The sequence below is a fragment of the Vanacampus margaritifer genome, chromosome 8 (genome assembly GCF_051991255.1).
Source record: "Vanacampus margaritifer isolate UIUO_Vmar chromosome 8, RoL_Vmar_1.0, whole genome shotgun sequence".
NCBI classification, from domain to species: domain Eukaryota; kingdom Metazoa; phylum Chordata; class Actinopteri; order Syngnathiformes; family Syngnathidae; genus Vanacampus; species Vanacampus margaritifer.
The window spans coordinates 20,982,378-21,000,447 of record NC_135439.1 but is presented as its reverse complement, the minus strand read 5'-3'; the positions used below and the strand labels follow the sequence as shown (position 1 = coordinate 21,000,447).

General features: G+C 36.6%; 1 protein-coding gene across 2 annotated transcripts in view; it reads left to right on the top strand.

Moving 5' to 3' along the window:
• Positions 1-336: 336 nt before the first annotated feature.
• Positions 337-18,070, top strand: part of atxn7 (ataxin 7) — a 29,770-nt gene continuing 12,036 nt past the window's right edge. Inside the window, exons 1-5 of one of the 2 annotated variants that reach the window (XM_077574307.1) lie at positions 337-483; positions 1,530-1,628; positions 7,061-7,276; positions 7,454-7,522; positions 14,093-14,197. In XM_077574307.1, the coding sequence (XP_077430433.1) occupies positions 7,069-7,276; positions 7,454-7,522; positions 14,093-14,197 (382 nt within the window). In that variant the 5' untranslated portion in view covers positions 337-483; positions 1,530-1,628; positions 7,061-7,068. The remainder of the gene's footprint in view (positions 484-1,529; positions 1,629-7,060; positions 7,277-7,453; positions 7,523-14,092; positions 14,198-18,070) is intronic. The other variant, XM_077574308.1, reaches the window with a different exon arrangement.

Genomic DNA, 18,070 nt, shown 5'->3' with positions numbered 1-18,070 from the left:
CATTTAACTATTTCTAATTTTTTTATTAATTTTTGAGTAAAAGTTTTTTAAAAAAGTCAGAAAAATAAAATAGTGAACAGATACGTGAATCTACTGTACGAGTAGTTCAACTACGTTACTTCCCACATCCTTAAATTATTGACTGCCCTCTTTGGTTTTATTTTTTATGTTTGCGTAGAGCTCTAATGACCCGTTCGCGTCCTAAAAATATACTGTCTTTCTCCAAAACACGCTTGAAACAATGAAACGAAAGCCATATTCTGCGTGAGCTATTTACAGGGTCGCGCTCGTCGGAGGCTCAGTGACGTCACTTTCCCAGAATGCAGTCTGGTAAACAGACATGGAAGCACCTGGTGAAGACCTCCACAGAGGCTGAGCACCGCACTCGCTCTTTCTCGCCGTGTCCTGCCCCCTTCGCCCCTTGCATCCAGTGGATTTCAATCGGCCTGGCGTATGTTTACACGTTCGGCAACCATAGGATTGGTAAGGGGAAACTTGCCGCGGCTCCGTGACGACTGGTAATGACTTGTGCTGTGCTGTCAGGCTGCTGGCAGCTTCCTCGCTAATGCTAGTCATGGCTGGCTTCAGGCTTTAGCTAGCAGGGCGACGTAGCTACCAAATGCTCTCTGGTAACATTTGGAGCAGCCACATAGAGCCTGAATGGATGAAGCTTGCTGTCACTACACGGCTTCTGTCAGATTTATACTTTACGTTTTCCACTTGAACAAGTAGCAGAAGTGAACGTACCTTTTCACACGTCAAATCGCACTCTCTTTTTGAAATGACCAATGATCGTTGTTGTTTTAGAGGTGGGAGCAAGACTACACTAAACTTGGTCTAGTTTGGGGCTGCCAGTTTTAGTAACTTTAATGTTAGGCGATTATTTGTTTTTTCTTGTTTCTTTTCTTTTCTTTTACTTTTTTTTCTTTTTTGGTAAGTGATTTGCATTTTGGTTACATAGCTGTTTAGAGTCTAAATCGCAATGTAGTTCAAGTAGGCTTGTCCTGTTTTCATTGTCGAGAGCGATGACAGAATGCAGTAATGGACCACGACGTTGTTAAAATGCAAAGTTTTATGCATATTCTATCTATCTATCTATTGAGCATTATTTTTCAGAATAATCCTATGATATTTATGGTAATTATAAATATTTTTGAAATGATTGTGCGTTGCATTCCTGACCCCCTAATAATTGTTCGACATTTGCTTGTTTTGTTAAAAAGCACAACCCACCTAAACACTATTGGTGGCTTAAATAGCATAATTTGACGACCAACTATTGAAGTTGTTGAGAAAAGATGAATACATACACCAGTTTGCATATGGTTTATCTGTAGAAAGAGCAGACTAAAGTTTTGGAAGGATTTTATAGAGAAGATTACCAATACTGCTTTCTGGTCAATAACTTAATATGAACATATTTGTTAAATACACATTTTTAATTGGTTATTCAAGGTATAATTCTATCAACATTAAGCAGAGAATATGCTATTAACTAGACTCCCCTCAATGTGCATGTGTGTTTCCAGATTTCTTCTTCAGTGTGTGCCATAGCCAGTGAGAACCCAAACTGATGTGGATCAGCTGACTGACTTACAAATAAGTTTATTTTTTTCTTATTTGCCAAGGTAATATCTCACTTGTTTATGACCTCTGTGCCATTCACATTAATTGCAGTTGGTAATATCCTAGGAACTGCTGGTTCATAAATGCAGTGTTGCAGTTTTGTACCCGATAGAATATCAAATCATTATACATCAACCATTATTGTAGTTGTTTACAAAAAGCTGTTGTAAGTTGCACAGTAACACTTGTCATTTAAATGTTCAAATTAGACTTCATTATGATTATGCGCGTAAATGCTCAATTAAAATGTGCAGCACAAAGGGCCCCCCAAAAAAACTGCCAAACGACAGTATTGGTTGAAAATACAATGTGGGTATTTGTACTATTGTAGTTACCCTTTTTAGTGAAAGTCAATATAATGTACAAACTCGACTCTTAAAAGTTACATAATTTTGTTTTTGAAAAGTAAAAACATCTGAATACTACAGAGTAAAGAATAAAATATAACATTGATGGATGAGCAACTAAAGAGTAAGCCATGAGTTAACCATTCCGACTCTTAAAAGTCCCACTTTATATATATATATTAATATTAATAATAATAATAATAATAATAATAATAATAATAATAATAATAATAATAATAATAATAATAATTATTATTACATTTTCTTGAAATCTACTTGGGTGGTCACCAGTTTACTTGGGTGGCCCGCCCAAGTGTTAACATGGTGTGGGAAACACTGGATTTGTATCGGGATTAATCGGTATCGAATCGTGACCTATGAACCGTGATATGGATCGAATCGCCAGGTACTACGCAATTCACACCCCTACTAATTAGACCAATTCTACTAATTCACAGTGAAGATGTTCATTGTTGGTTACAGGTAGAATTTTGATCTGGGTTTGTGTTTTGAAGGTTCTTATTCCCCTTTTTACAGCTTTACTCAAAATTTTACAAACTGCTGTTGGCAACCTAATTTTAGATATCCGCCACCGTCATCGCAAGAAGATCACTGTAACTCATGCATGCAGGAGTTATAAATTTATTAGCTTACTACGGAGTTTACTGTGAAAATACTTTTATTCACATTTAACAACACATAGACAAAGTCTAAGTGTTTGTGCTTTAAGATCTGACTACAATTTTGTCAGCAAAAGCCAACTAGAACATCTGGAATTCAATTGGATTTAATCAGAGGCACTATAAATGGATAAATTGGAATGTATTTTAATTTTTAATATAGCCACAGGCAGTTATAAATGGGTGTGCAGTGTGCACACTTGTACAGTCACATTATCACAGTTGTTGATTTTTTACTTCTTCTTTGTAATTTCCCCCCCAATTGGATTGTACAGTTAGTCCACATTCATGGTGGAAAAAGTTTTGAAATGATGCATCTGATTATTATTATTGTTATTATTATTAATATATATCCCAAAAACCTCACATTTGAATAGGGGTGTGTAGACTTCTTATACCACTATAGGTTTTAAATGAAGCTATATAAGTAACGGATTAATTGTGAAAATGTGTAGCAATCATTTTCATTAGAGCTTTTAATTAGAAGCGCTCTCCTTTAATTCATCATCACGGTTACTCATGTGGAAATGTATATAAAAGAAAGTCGAGAAACCCTGTAAAAAAAAAAAAAAAAACGAAAAGAAAAGAATATGTACTGGGAGTAGGGGTGTTAGAAAAAATCGATTTGGCAATATATCGCGATATTACAGCTCGCAATTCTTGAATCGATTCAATATGCGGCCGAATCGATTTTTAAACATACATTTTTTATGGGAATATTCAACAAAACGTCTTACTTAGGGTTAGGATTTACACATTAAGCATAGAAGAACATTATATTAATGGACCATTAATCCTTAATATTTTATTTCGGTGCTGTTCAAACATGAAACAGACTGCAGTATGAATTTTCAGATAAATAAATACATTTTCATACAAATCTTACAGTGTCAATGTACAAGTTTACTGATTAGTATTTTCTAAATTTGAGTTAAAAAAATCGCAATAATCAATTTATAGATTGGTATCGGGAATCAGTAATCAGTATCGAATCGAATCGAATCGAATCATGACCTATAAATCGTGATACGAATCGAATCGCCAGGTAATTCACACCCCTAACTGGGAGTGTAGAAAACAGTCTTTTTTCTCCTCTTGTCCTGTTTGGACCTGTTTTGTTTGACTTTAGGACCATATAATATTTTTATTCACCTGCTAAACTTTGAGGATCTGACGTACTTTCATTGTCATTTCAATTGTAAATGCAAAGACAAAATTATGTTGTGGAATGCATAGACAAGACGTACCGATTATGTTGCGCAATGCATCTGTCACTGCAACACAAGAATGCAAGGATCTTTATCCTGTAACATGTAGGTAGCACTTTTAGAATTAGTACCTACAAATTGTTATGAATTGCAAGAGCTCACAAAACATCCCATTCCTAGAATCCCCACCACAAGTATGCTACTAATATTTTATCATATCATCAAGGGAGAAAGAGCCCACATTTTTGGGTACTTTCATTTATATGGATTTATATATGACACTACCCCATTGCAGATATCCTGCAATACATCTAAAAGGAATAAGAGATTGGTTTATTGGTTGTTTATTTCTGAGCCTTTGTCACTGACATTTGAAAGAAAAAAATTACAAAGAGCTCAATCATTGCATGTGTAAGAAAACTTGAACTTGTCTTCACTAGAGCATTCTCAGGGAAAGGCCATACATAGATTTCAAATAACTCTGAGCAACAGGTTATAATACATAAACTTTTTACAGAATTGTGTATTTATTGTATTTCCTCAATTAGTGGCCATCTTGCTAAGAGATGCCATGTTTGTTAGTTTGGTTGCATCATTTAGAAGGGAAAAATAAATACCTCCTTCAAATAGACTTCTCCGGCAGAGAAAAGTGGGTAGGTAATTGACATTATCACAGTTCATGCACTTTTTAAGATTTAACCTCTGTGCATCTGACGATGTACATACTTTAATACATACTGTAACACTTCTTTCTTTGTCCATGTTTGACTTATGTGACCCATCGAGTGTGCCTCTGAACTTGACGTTTTGCTACATTTCCCCACAATAGTATTTTCTTACATTTTATTTGTAACTCCTTTTATTTGTCAAAGCTGTAATGCTCTAGTAATATTGTTTAAATATGTGAAACAATATATTCATTCTTAACGTACAGCCACAACCTTCTCAATGTCAGAAAACTTTAAATAAGTGACTGGCACTTGATGCCACTTGACTGTCTACATTTTTGAAGATTTCTCTGCATGCTTGCCCATTTTTGTAAGGGAATGTGAAAAGATCTGGCACACTTCGAACATTTCATTTGGAAAGTGAAAGTAAACCTTCAGTCTGGTTGAACAGCGACATGCCTACAAAATGGTATCTATCTGTCTATAGCACAACAAACTTCCTCTACCTAATTTGAATGGTTTCTAATCTGCGAAGGAATATGACTACATCAGTATGAATGAGTCACCACCACCCCGTTAAGAGGTTAAATGAGCTGATCTGTAAATAAAAATTATTTATTTCCCTGCTAGACTCACTCCAGTAGATAAAGAGCATCCATTACAATATAAATGATAAACATGTTTGATAAGTATACTTTGACCGGAGTGGGTGTTTTCCCTCAGTAGAATGAATATTACATCACATGTTTTACATGTTATCGGCTTTTTATTGTGTGAAAGTCATTTTCCAATCATAAAATATCTGTATATTTTTGTTGCAGATGATTTGTCTTGAATTCAATGTAACTGGCAAGCAAATGCCCACAATCTCAAGACAATAATAGCCAAAGTTACATCCATATATCCACAACTGTGATATGACTGTGAGGTATGACATAATTCATGTTAACATAACAAACAAGAAATACAATTTAACTGGAACATAATAAGGCACCCAGTTTAATACACACAATTACAAGTGACACACTATGTACTGTACATAGTTTAAAATAATAACATGTCTGTGACAAAATAGCCCAATCATCAAGAATTTTGGGGCGCTTCACACACCCGTCTTGTCTTGCTGAAATTAACCCGTATTGAAGGGTTGGCCTCATCTAAATTAATTATGTATGTGAAAATTTGTTTGCATGAACTGAACATTTTGCATTGGTCTTCTACTGTATATATTTCCCAGCGCTCTATATGTAATGGTATAGATACAGTATATTGTAGTGATGCCTGGAGATGTGCATACACTATAATAAATATATATGTTCATAGATATTAAATTAATGCTATGGTCCATAACAGTATGTTAATATGTACTCTACTGTTTTTAACCATGCACAACAGCTCAGGATTTGAATAAATCAAATAACAGAACAGGCATCTACTGTGGGAAGACACTCCAATCATGCAAATTAATGCATTCAAACTGTTACTTTTTTTGTTGCTACAAGGTCAAAGGTGAGGTCATGCACAGTAAAGCAATGATGTGGCGTCGGTATCATGAAGCGTCACATTAGACTATGCCAGGGGTCACCAACATGGTGCCCGCAAGCGCATGAGTAGCCCTTGGGCCTGGTCTAAAAATAGCTCATCAGTGATGGGATATTGTCATTTCCTGGGATTGTCATAGAAGTCATCATATGAAAATGTAAACACTTGGAGATACTTACAGAAATAAAGTTCTGCATATTAATGTTTTCATACCTTGTTAAATCCTTGTTGAAAAGTATTGAAAGATTTCATTGACACAATCACTGTTTCAACAAATGAATATCATTATTAATAGCAACACAATTAAAGTTGTTTTGAGCAAATTAGTTTTCTTTATAGTAAGGTTGTAAAACTCCTTTTTGTCACCGGCGGCCACATCATAATTATGTTTTCTCTCGGAGGGCCTTTCATATGTATGATCGACTCTTTATTACTGCATGTTTACTACAACAAATTGATGGATAGTTCTGGAATCACAAGCCAGTAAAACTAATGTTCAATTTTAAAAGGGAGATTGTAAATACATATATTAACGTTATTAAAAGTGAACACAATTTGCAATTTTGATGTTTTACGAAGAAACACCGACATATGCGTGATGTAGAAATGCACAACGTGATTTGCTTACGTGGGCCACATAAAATGATGTGGCGGGCCGAATCGAGCGCCAGTGCCTTGAGTTTGATATCTTGCCCAAGTGCGCAGCGCATATCTTGTAATTTTTTACATTTGCTGCGATGTAATGGTGCCTCATCAAAATAGTTTTAATGTAAGAAAGGATAGTAAAACAACAACAACAACAAACATGCAAATGCTTAACAGCCGGGAGCAGAGTTGGGGCCGTCAGCTTTTCTTTCTCCTGACCGCCGAGCGGCCACGCGCTTGTTTTTGATTTGTTTATTTTGGGTTACGAGGTGAGACGATTCGGTACAAATCATGAGGAAAGTCCTTTCCTGCGCGGAGCTGACTCTCGTGTCGTTACATTGTAGCGGAAAGAATGTCGGAAAGGGCCGAGGATGACGTCAGGGGGGAGCAGCGCCGAGCAGCCAGGCAGCAGCTGAAGCAGCAGCAGCCGATCCAGCGGGGAGAAGGCTCCACAGCAATGGCGACTGTTGCGGAGCGGAGATCCTTACCGAGTCCTGAAATAATGGTGGGACAGCCTTGGAGCAACTGGGTTGACGCCGCCAAACTCCACGGAAACGACGGTGAGTCCGCTCCGGTCCCGAATGTGTGCGCAGAAGCGAGGTGGAGCGCCACCGTCGCCGGCGCTGGTGTGCTTATTTGTAGCCGTTCGCATGCAGTTGTCGGCGGAATACGAAGAAACCATAGTGGTAGCAGCGTGCAACTATTTATTTGCCTCTGTCGCGTCGCCCCATTCTCAGGTGCTGAATTGGAGGAAAGTTTCAAAGACTTGGGGAAAAATCGCGAAGCCATGCGTTTGTGCAGAGAAGGTGAGTGTTTTTTTCTTTCTGGTCAGGGCCAAATGTGTACAGTACAGTAATTTGGTCAGATTTGCACATAACACGCTCAAGCCTATTTAAACTCATCGTTCAAAATGCCCTCTACAGCAGATCAAATGACTGGACAACACTTTCATTTGTGAAACATGTCTGTTATTTATGTGGTAGTTGACATTTGTCCCTAAAATAACTTCTCAAATAACTTGGCTGTCATAGAGTATTGCCTTAAAATGTATAAATAATAACACTCTCAAATTGTCTCGTACATCTAAACATGTGTAACAGACTGTGGTATTTGCGACACTAGTTTTTCATCTTTCTTCAAAGTTATTGATTAGTTCTGTAATACAGTTTATTCTGTGGAAATACACAAATTTGCTTTTTTCTCCTAAATGTATAATAATCTATATCTCTTACCAATTTACTGTCACATATTTGCTCCAATCTCAGCACATCTTTTCAACAGTTATATTTTATTATAAATATTCAGAAAAAAATGCAATATATGATCAACTTGGATGATAATGTTATTTGATGTTTAGACCGATGATCACACACGCTTTCTTTGACATTGTATTACTACGTCAAATCATTCTTAGTAGAAGTGTAGCTATCATTTCAGAAATGGGGGTGATGACAAATTTCTCACGAGTAAGCCAACTTTGATGAGCAAGTAGTCATCCTCTCACATTTAGTGGCTAAAGAACTAAATTAAGTCAGACTGGTTGAGATAAAACATGACAGTAATGCAAAAGTAGCCCTATAGTAACATACCCAACGGAAGCACTGAACACAAAAAGACAATGCAGCATCTTTCTTGCCAGCAAGCCCATTGAAAAGAAGAGGGGAAAATATTTTGATTTATTTTAAAAATTAAACTCAGCCTTTCAAATGTGAATGCTGTCTCTCAGACATATTGTCTTTATATTTTAAACAAAACAAGTCATTGATGGACATCAGCTAGACTTAGAAAGACTGATCAACATTTTTTTCATTTTCCTTGCATGTTTCGAATCAAACACAATCATAGTCATGCCCAAATATAAATGTCCAGGCCCCAAATCATAATCTGAAAATAATCTGAAGACCACTAAAATTTATTCCCAAATATATTGTTTTCTTGAACATGGGGGACGGGTATAAAAATACAAATGAAAAGTCACTCCAGCTCACTATTTCTGAACATCAATAACAGTTAACATTAAAGTACAGCGAAAACACGAAAATATAAACATTAAATCAGGCCGTTTACTTACGACACATTTCAAATCATGGATTTAATATGTTGCAATCCAATGCAACTTGATGATTTCTAGATATGAAGTGATTAAAATATTATAGTATGAAAAGTTGAATTGTTGAATATGTGCAAAGCAGTAAGTCCAAATTTACCGCAGAACATAAGGATTGTATTCGTTTCTATTATTCATATTTTTTTTTTTGTGAAAAAGATGGCATACCTGTAATGTAAGTAACAAAACTGCATTACCACAGTCTTAGCATCCGGGCTGTGTTTCACTATTTTCACACAAGCAAGGGTGGGGGTGGAGCCACAGCAGCCCCACGGATGACTTTATTAAAAAAATGTTTTTAACTTTATGCAGGGTCTTGCATTAAGCGTTTTCGGGTGGAGGCCACAATGACCCATGTTGGTTGTGGTGGCCCTGTCAAAACAGCACTTTATGTTCATGATATAATATGATACATTTCAATAATTTTTTCATATCTAGTGTCTTTATACTGTATTATTTAAGCCTTTATCCTAAAAGATTACTATTGTGTAGTTACTTTTTTGCCGTGTAAAATCTGACTATTTAACAGCTGGCTTTTAAAGGTCTTTAATCTTGTTCAAGCCATTCCTTTCCCTTTTGAAGGATTTAAACTAAAAAGGAAAAAAAAAGTGTGCCCAGCACAGTACAAAAATCAATGTGGATTGATCATTTTAAGTCGATAAAATGTAAACTATTAAATATATTTTTTTAAAGAACGTGTTTTCATCATTTTTATTTATATTTATAGAAATTTGTACTGGCCTGTTCAGGCCAGCGTCAGTGAACAGGTGGCCCGACACAGTCAGGTAGTGGCCACGGGCCACTGTAAGTAAATGTAGAACCCTGTTATGACACACATAGTGTTTTAAAATTTGCAAAATTTTTGATCTAAAAGAGATTTAGGTCATAATAAGGACAGTAATTGATAATTCTGAACATTCAAACATTTCTGATATTTCTGCAATAACGCAATGCAAATGTTTCCTTAACACTGTGAAAACAAACAACGTATTGTATTGTTTTTGCTTGTGACTAGTTTACAAACCAGGCAGATTGTTATAGTGGCCAAATGACATCTCATCACATTTTAAAATCCAAATAATCCTCACTAATCAAATTACAAACAATCCGAAGTCCAATGCTTTTCCATGAGCGGACAGCTTCATTTTACGAAATAAGTCTGCCATTTTCACTTATGATGTATGCTCGGAGTCGGAATTGTCAATTACAGACTTACTCCACATCACTTCACGTTTACGTTTGCTGAATTTTCATTGCTTGTCTGGAAAAATCTGGACTAAGTGTCCAATTTTTTATTTATTTTTTTGCCTCTTGCAGGCTTGTTTGTTGCATGTTTTTTTTGGGTGGTTTGTTTTTTAGATCTTTCTATTTCATCTGAAGTGTGTGTGATTGGTCATCTGTGTGGCAACTCTTCATGATACGTTCAAGGGCAGCTTGCAAAAATGTGTTCATGTTCAAAAGGAATGAAATTGCTTTCATGGCTCAAAATCAGTGGGGGCAAATTTGGAAAGTGACGGGTGACCTAACCCTATTCCCCCGTCCTCATTCTCAACCACGCTCTTGCTTATCAAACACCTGCTGTATAAACCTTGAACATTTTCACTGAATGGAAGAAGTAGGCTATGCTGACAAGTGTGATAGCTCATTGTGTCATTTGATCATTATTCATTTCACAGTTAAAAGTCATATTTAAAGGAGTTCACAGTTAAGTCATATTTAAAGAAGAACTGTTAGTGCAGAACATTAATGAGCATTAATAATGAGTTCAATTGACATGATTAAGTTTTATCATTTGTAGTTTATTTTTATGCCTTTCAGATTCTCAAACTTATTAAAATTTTTATTTTGCCCTTAATACTTTTTTTTACATTAGGACTTTTCAAGGACACATATGAAGCACATGTATTACTTGAACTAGTTACAGCATTATTTAGATTCTTCTTTGCTTATCAAAATTAAGTCTTTCTTGTTTTTCCAATCTTTCTCGTTTGTCACAACTACAGCTGATTAAGCGATCACGGTTTAAAATTTTCTACTTTGATTCTGAGGGATGACCGAGCGCAGAATGGTACAGTCACTCAGGTCATCTCATTTTGGCGAATATTGATGATGTCATCAGCATGTGTCAAGTATAAGTTTGTTTTGTCCTGCTGTGAACTAACGGGCTAGTTACCGGCTCTTTGTCATGGCACTTATCTGGTGTTGTCCTTTCGTAGGTCAACAATGTGGCCTGTGTGCAGAGCATAAGACCATTGCACAATTCAAGTAGCGCATATCCATGCAGCTGACAAACAAGTGCTTATGTATACTGTGTTACTGTGTTTAATACTGTATTGTACTTTACATTGGACACATAACTGAGTAGAGCGCGCTTAATACTGAAGAAATCAAGGAAGGATGTTATTGCATCTGCCTGTAATAAAGCGCATGTGAGAGAGGCCGTTCTAAATCCATGACCACAGTGCATCTCTTGCCATGCAATTGTGAAAACACATCTGTATCATGTGGCAGTATCCTTTAGAGACTGTCATTGGTCTGATCAATTCTTGCTGTGTGTCTAGATAGAATTATATTCGTGTGTGTGCGTGTGTTTTACAAGTGGCTCTCCCACTCTCTGCCGTGACTCATGCCAGATTCCCACTGTGGTGTAACCACCGCCACGCTATAGGAGAGATTATTCACACACAGATGTTGTATTTTTTTTTTTTTTAAATACACAGTAAATGATGCCTTTGTTTATTACATATATAGTGTTAGTGTCACAGATCAGTGTCAGTTGCAGGTTTAGATTCATCCAGTATTTTCTGCTCGGAGGCAGCCACCTAGATCATTCATCACTGCCATGGATGAGGATGCTGAAAATTAACTGGACTCTCAATCTCTCCCTGTTTTGCTGCTCTCAAGCTCTCTTGAGCACAGGTCTTCTGCTCACTCTCTTTGTCTTGCTGAGCCCTGCTTTTGCTCTTTTTCTGTCTCCATCTACCATGCTAGTTTCTTGGCTTTGCTCCTGTTCTCTGTCTCTCTGCTTTTCTTGATGACTTTTTTTTTCTCAGCATCCTTTTTCACTCGGTGTGATTTAAGGAGATTTTCACAGATTCCGTAGACCATTAGCAACAGCCAGTATGTAAGTGTGTTGAATTAGACTTGCAAGCAGATCTGGATTGGATGTCTTTTTACTTGCGCTATACACTTGAACATATAGCATAGCATAATATGGCACTCTAAGTGAGCAACTTTGGCTATTTTGGAAAAGAGTTCTACTTGCGCTTCGATTGATCTACTAAGGAAAATGTATTGAATGGATATGTGAATCATTTCATTGGGATGTCGTAATGGAGCACGAATAATTATATTTTTAATTGAATAATTAAATTTATTAGTGATGTTCAATAGCGCTTTTTTTCCCGAGCGATACCAGTACGTGTATTCACCATTACTGATACCAGGTACCTTTGATACATAAAATTTTCCCACAAAACAATGACGGATAATTTTAAAGAAAGATCTGTATATCCCAATATAGCATTTTCCCATAAAATTGCATGAAATTAATGGCAATTTCTTATTCTTCTGATTTCATTAGTTCCTGATCGTAAAATGGCCACAAAAGGGCGTCCGATACTTGTATCGGTCACCATCGCGAGTGCCATTACCTTGAAATAAGGCCTGGTATTGGCCCAATATTGATACCTGGTATTAATACTTTCCCAATCCTCAAATTTGTCATTGTATTTTATTGAGTGCTTTAATTGGTGGAAAAGCGCTCTACAAGTGAAAGACCATTTGTCATATTCCAAATATCGTTACTAAATATTGGGTCTAAAATGAATTTGTTATGATAACAAAATCACAATTGGCCTACCTTTATTTACCAAATAGCTTTCTAAATCCTAACCCTCCCAAGAAGAAAGAAGTTTAATTGGTTAATAAGCTGTTGTGGGGCTTGTGGCCAGGTGGACTTGCAGGTCTGTGACTTACTAACAAACCAGTGAACATGCCCCCGCACATGGCGTTTATCTCCTAGTCAGAGAAGCCCGACTCTTGGTAGTACACATCAGCTGCAATGATTTTCTATTTAGCATCTAGATACAGTATGTCCTTTATACGCCTTAGTCAGAGTTGTAAAGTCATTGGCTTTTTTTTCCATGACCACTTAAGCCACTACAAAAGTCTCTTGGTGAAGGAGACATTGAGCTACCAGTAAGTGTTTTTATGCAATTCACATACACCAAGTAGGCTCAGGTCTGTCAATTCAGCCGCAAATGAATGCCACTCACTACCTTGAGAGGCAGCCCACCAGGTAGATCTTGTTATATGGTCATTGGGTAATGGTCCTCATCCCTTCCAGACCCTGTCAATGAGGTTTGAGGACACTTGACAGTCTTTGAGTGGTACATGTTGGAGAAAGGCTCCTCTCTTGTGTTCGGTCCTTTGCTTTTCTCCCCATAACACCCCAAGCAATCTCTTAATTAACCTTCTCAAATTAGGAGGTTTTTAGTTCCCTGTGCTTATGAGGTTTGAATAAGCTATTTGGTTAGTGGAGCACCGTTTCACTGGTAGGAAACCTCCTTTTGCTTGTCTTAGAAAACACTAATGTAAATATAACATCCAATCTGTGAATGCAATAAAATAACCACAAGTTTTCAAATTTTTTTTTTTATGAGCTCAAATGCAAAAAAATATATAAAAAAATAACAGCACTAGATGAACACTTGTATCAATGTTTTGTTATACAGTGCATAATAAAGTTTCCACGTTTTGCCCAAAATTCACTGCAAATATCTGTTTGAATTGAAGACATGGTAAAATTAACTGAAACTTAAAAACAAGGTGCAAGTTTGTCAAGAGACACAATTGGAACCTGGATTCCAGTAAAACATCCTCAGTCATAACGAGGAAAAAAAGTTTACTCGATGGAAATGTTATTTGACAGCAGGTAACCTTTGGATCACTACCTTGGCCTCTTCTTATCACCTTGCACTTCAGGATGAATGCAGCCAAGTGCTAGATAGCCATCCCTATTTTTATTTGCAAGACTTTACTCGTTAATTTGCTTTAAAAAAAATTTTTTAAATCTGAACATGGCTGTTGTATTTACACATATGTGGTAATAGCATAAGCTGTGAACAAAACATCATGCACTGCTATTAAATCATTCTACTTGTATTTTGTTTTGATATGTCTTTGTTTGTTCTATGAACATGAACACAGATGTTACTTGCTTCTTTATGACTTGTACCCTAACAATCAAATTTTCCCCTGTGTATAGACATGCCTATATTTGGCCATTATCCTGCACAAGATGACTTTTACCTGGTGATGTGCAGCCACTGTAGTCAAGTAGTGAAGCCCCAAGCATTCCAAGCACATTATGGTAAGTCACTTTCTCTTTATTTTAAGACACTCTTCAGGTAGACACTTGGGTGTTTTTAATGTTTGATAGTGATGTTTTATTCAAAAGGTATATAAGAGAGACAATAAATCTGCAAAAAATAAATAAATAGTAAGCTTTTGCATGCCACTACAACATTGGGGATATTTCTTACACAGACTGTAGTATTTCTTTTTCCTCTTACACCTTCTACCCAACCACTTTACCTCCTTAAAGCAGAAACCTGAGAGAGGGCTCCACTAACTTTGTGTTATTTGCTTAACGCTGTAGTTGATGTGTGCGTGTATTTATGCGTGTGTTCAAATCCCCTGTCAATATTTGATACAGTTCTGTTCTACACGTGATGTGCTACTTTTTTTAAACACACAAAATGCAGTTCAGATTTTCAAGTTGTGTATGCTTCAAGCACTTTGTTGATTTAAGATTTATCAACAATGTTTCTAGATGATGTAGTAGACTAGACTATTGGGATGAGTAGAGCACTTGAAAAGCACAGACTATTGAACCATGAGTATATTGACTATATTATGTTGCATTAACTTTTTATTCCCAGTTTTTGGTGACTTCCTGAGGTAGCATTACAGTGCCACTTAAGACCTGGGATATAAACTACAGTTTCAGCATCTGTGTGGACACACTTTGTTTTTATTTTTTTTTAATGATTTTGTGTTTATGGGAAACTTGAAAAAAAAAAAAAAGATCTGCTCTGCCTTTATGTAGACAAAGTGGGGGCCAAGATAAACCACAATGTTTTCTACCATTAATGTGACTTATAATCCGGCAACTCAGTTGTAAATAAAATAAAATAACATTTATTTGTAATTATAGGTAATTCCCTCTACCTTCCTGATAATAAAAATGCCTGTAAATATCTACTAGAACAGCAGGCTTTATTTGGTGGTTAATAAGATGCACTGTAATAAGATCCATTTAATGGGTTTGAATGGGATTGGTTAATTCTGAACACAGCCACATCCCTATTTTTATAAGAGGGTGTGCACATCTTTTTTTTTTTTTTTTTACTTCCTCTCTAAGATTTTTATTTGTTTTTTTTAATTGCGTAGTTTTGGTTACTTAATGGTGGAAAAAAAGTTTTGATTTAACTTTTCCTTTTTCTTTATAGTTCATTCTTTGTTTTTATTATAAAAACCTGGCATTTCACAGGGCTGTGGACTTGTAATCACTGTATTTTGCAAACTCAAAAATGATCTGTGGCCACGCACAACAGGGTTGTAGAATGATCTTTGTCCATATGAAAACACATTTGTTGGTATTTATGCATATTTTTGTAGTCGGGAGCTCAAAGTAGCAAAAGTCACCTCGCTTGGTTGCGCATTCAGACACCTCCTTTTGTAAAAATGCAATCCAATCAAAACCATTGCTGGTCAGTAGGAGACTGAGCAAACACACAATTTTCTTGTGTATTTCAGTTTGCAGTTGTGTCACACTTATGTCTGTGTCATTAGATAGCGCTATAAGTAAAACATAGGATCATATCACACACTTCAAATGACACAAACCAAAAAGATACGGTTATCCTGTCTATACACAGATACAGAGTTTTGGAAAGGCATCACCTTGCAGCTCATTCATTGTTGCTGTCGACCTCTTGGCAGCCTTACCCCTATGTTTGTCTGTAGACAAAAAGCTAAAATATATAAATGTGTGTTTTGCAGTTTGTGTGTACACTAAAATTTATCTATAGCATATTTTATTGTTCTGCTCAATATGGAGCATGGCGATTGGAATCTGACAGTTATGAGAAAAGAAAATTGCTAATGAGGATAAGCAATATAGAAAATGGATGAATGATAGACAAATAGCCTTTGCATTGGGCAAATGGACAGCCATTTAAAAAAAAAAAAAAGGAAATGGCAAATTCAGCTACAGTTTGTGCTCAGCCACAAGAGGGAGGTATTACTACACATGACCTGAGCTTTACTACTATTAGCAACAGATTTAAATATAACCCCCTAAATATCCATATTTGTAGCCATTCTTAGCCACTGTCTTTTGGACATATTTTCACTTTAGATTCTCATCTCTTTTAAGAATATGACACAATGCCAACCTATCTGGCATATTGAAATTACTCTGAAATTATTATTGTACATGTTATAGTGGTTGTTAAATCAAATCTCGTAATCAAGGGATTGTAGTAATGGGACATTCACAAGCAAAATACTTATATAACACATTAATTTATTTCAAGTAAGATAACATTCATTACTTTGTTTTTGAGCTTCTTGATTGTGGCCGAGCAGGAAGTCAGTTGGGATGCACTTTATGCAAGCAAGAAGCAAGCTCATGTTTCCACTGTCCAGGGCATTGCAAGAAAACTTTTCATGTTCTTGAACCCTGATTCCAAGCTAATGCACCCTTAATTTTATTTTATTTTTTAACTACTGACTTGGCTTGAGTTTTGCATTTTTGTGTTCCAAAACTACGCATTCCCCTTAACACTGAGCCAACACTTTGACGTTGTGAAAAAAAGATATGAAGACTCCTCCTGTTCCTGGGGTGTGTGCTATGACTGGTGTTAAGCTTTTCTATCAGTTTTTGTGGTTTGTTTGTAGAGTGTGTGTGGGGTTTCCTAGGAAGTTTGTGTGCTGTGACTGTGACTGGGCTAGAACAAGGCGACAGAGAATGGGTTGGGGATGGGGGTGTGATGTGGGGCAGGAGCGGAAGAAAGCCCATTATTCTGCTGTTGCAAAGTAGGTGGGCAGCTTGTTCGGATGTGACAGTTGTTCTTGGTGTTGTTGTTGTGAGGTTTTCTTATTATTTAATTTAAAAGAGAACAGTATGGACATGATTGCATACCGTTTTCATGTCACCGCTCTGTGGTGTGTGTCTGGGAAGTTGTATTAAAATGGTGAATACAAAAAGGGATTGCTGTGTTTTACAGTCCTGCTCACTGTTATTGGCACCCCTTCATTTTTTGCATGATCTCGACAATATCTTCAGCAATCAATGGAAATGTACCATTTTTATATCATCATGACCTTTTAATTGTATGTCCAAAGTAATTCAACAAAGGAAATTGTTTTTCAACTTACATAATGTAATTCCAAAGAAAAAATAGAAAACACAGCATGTGCAGCAATAATGGCACCCCTCTTTGATATTTAGTTGCACACCCTTTGGCAGTGATGACAGCTTCCAAACGTTTCTTGTAGCCATCTCCAAACTAATTGGACTTTTCTACTGGTATTAACCCCCCACTCTTCCTTTGCAAATTGTTCAAGCTCTTGAATGTTTGCAGGTTTCTTTTCCCAATGGCACATTTCAGCTCATATCAAAGATTTTCAACCAATTTGAGATCAGGGGTCATTGCTGGTTATTTTAAAACAGTATTTTTTGCTTTTTAACAATTCCTGTGTGCTTTTGGATGTTTGCTTTGGGTCTTTGTCTTGCTGGAAGACCCATGACCTTCAACTCAAACCAAGTTGTCTTACACTTGGTAGGACATGTCCCCCTAGAAAGACTGGATAATTCTCTGGTTTCATGATTCCTGTGATACGATCAAGGCCTCCAGTACCAGATGTAGCAAAGCAGCCCCACAGAATTATGGTTCCTCCATCTTGCTTAACTGTAGGGAGGGTGTTCTTTTCCTTGGAAGCTTCATTGCGTTGTCTGTAAACAAACTGTTGGCGTGCATTGCGGAAAAGCTCTATTTTTGTTTCACCTGTCCACAGAACAGTTTCCCAAAAGAATTGTCCAGGTACTCCTTAGCAAAGGTTAGCCATTCTTTTTTTATGTCTGTCTCAGGAATGGGTCTTTACCCATGAAGCCCTGTTTGTGGTTCAGTGTGTGGCATATGGTGCTTGTTGAAACCATGATCCCAAACTGTTCCAG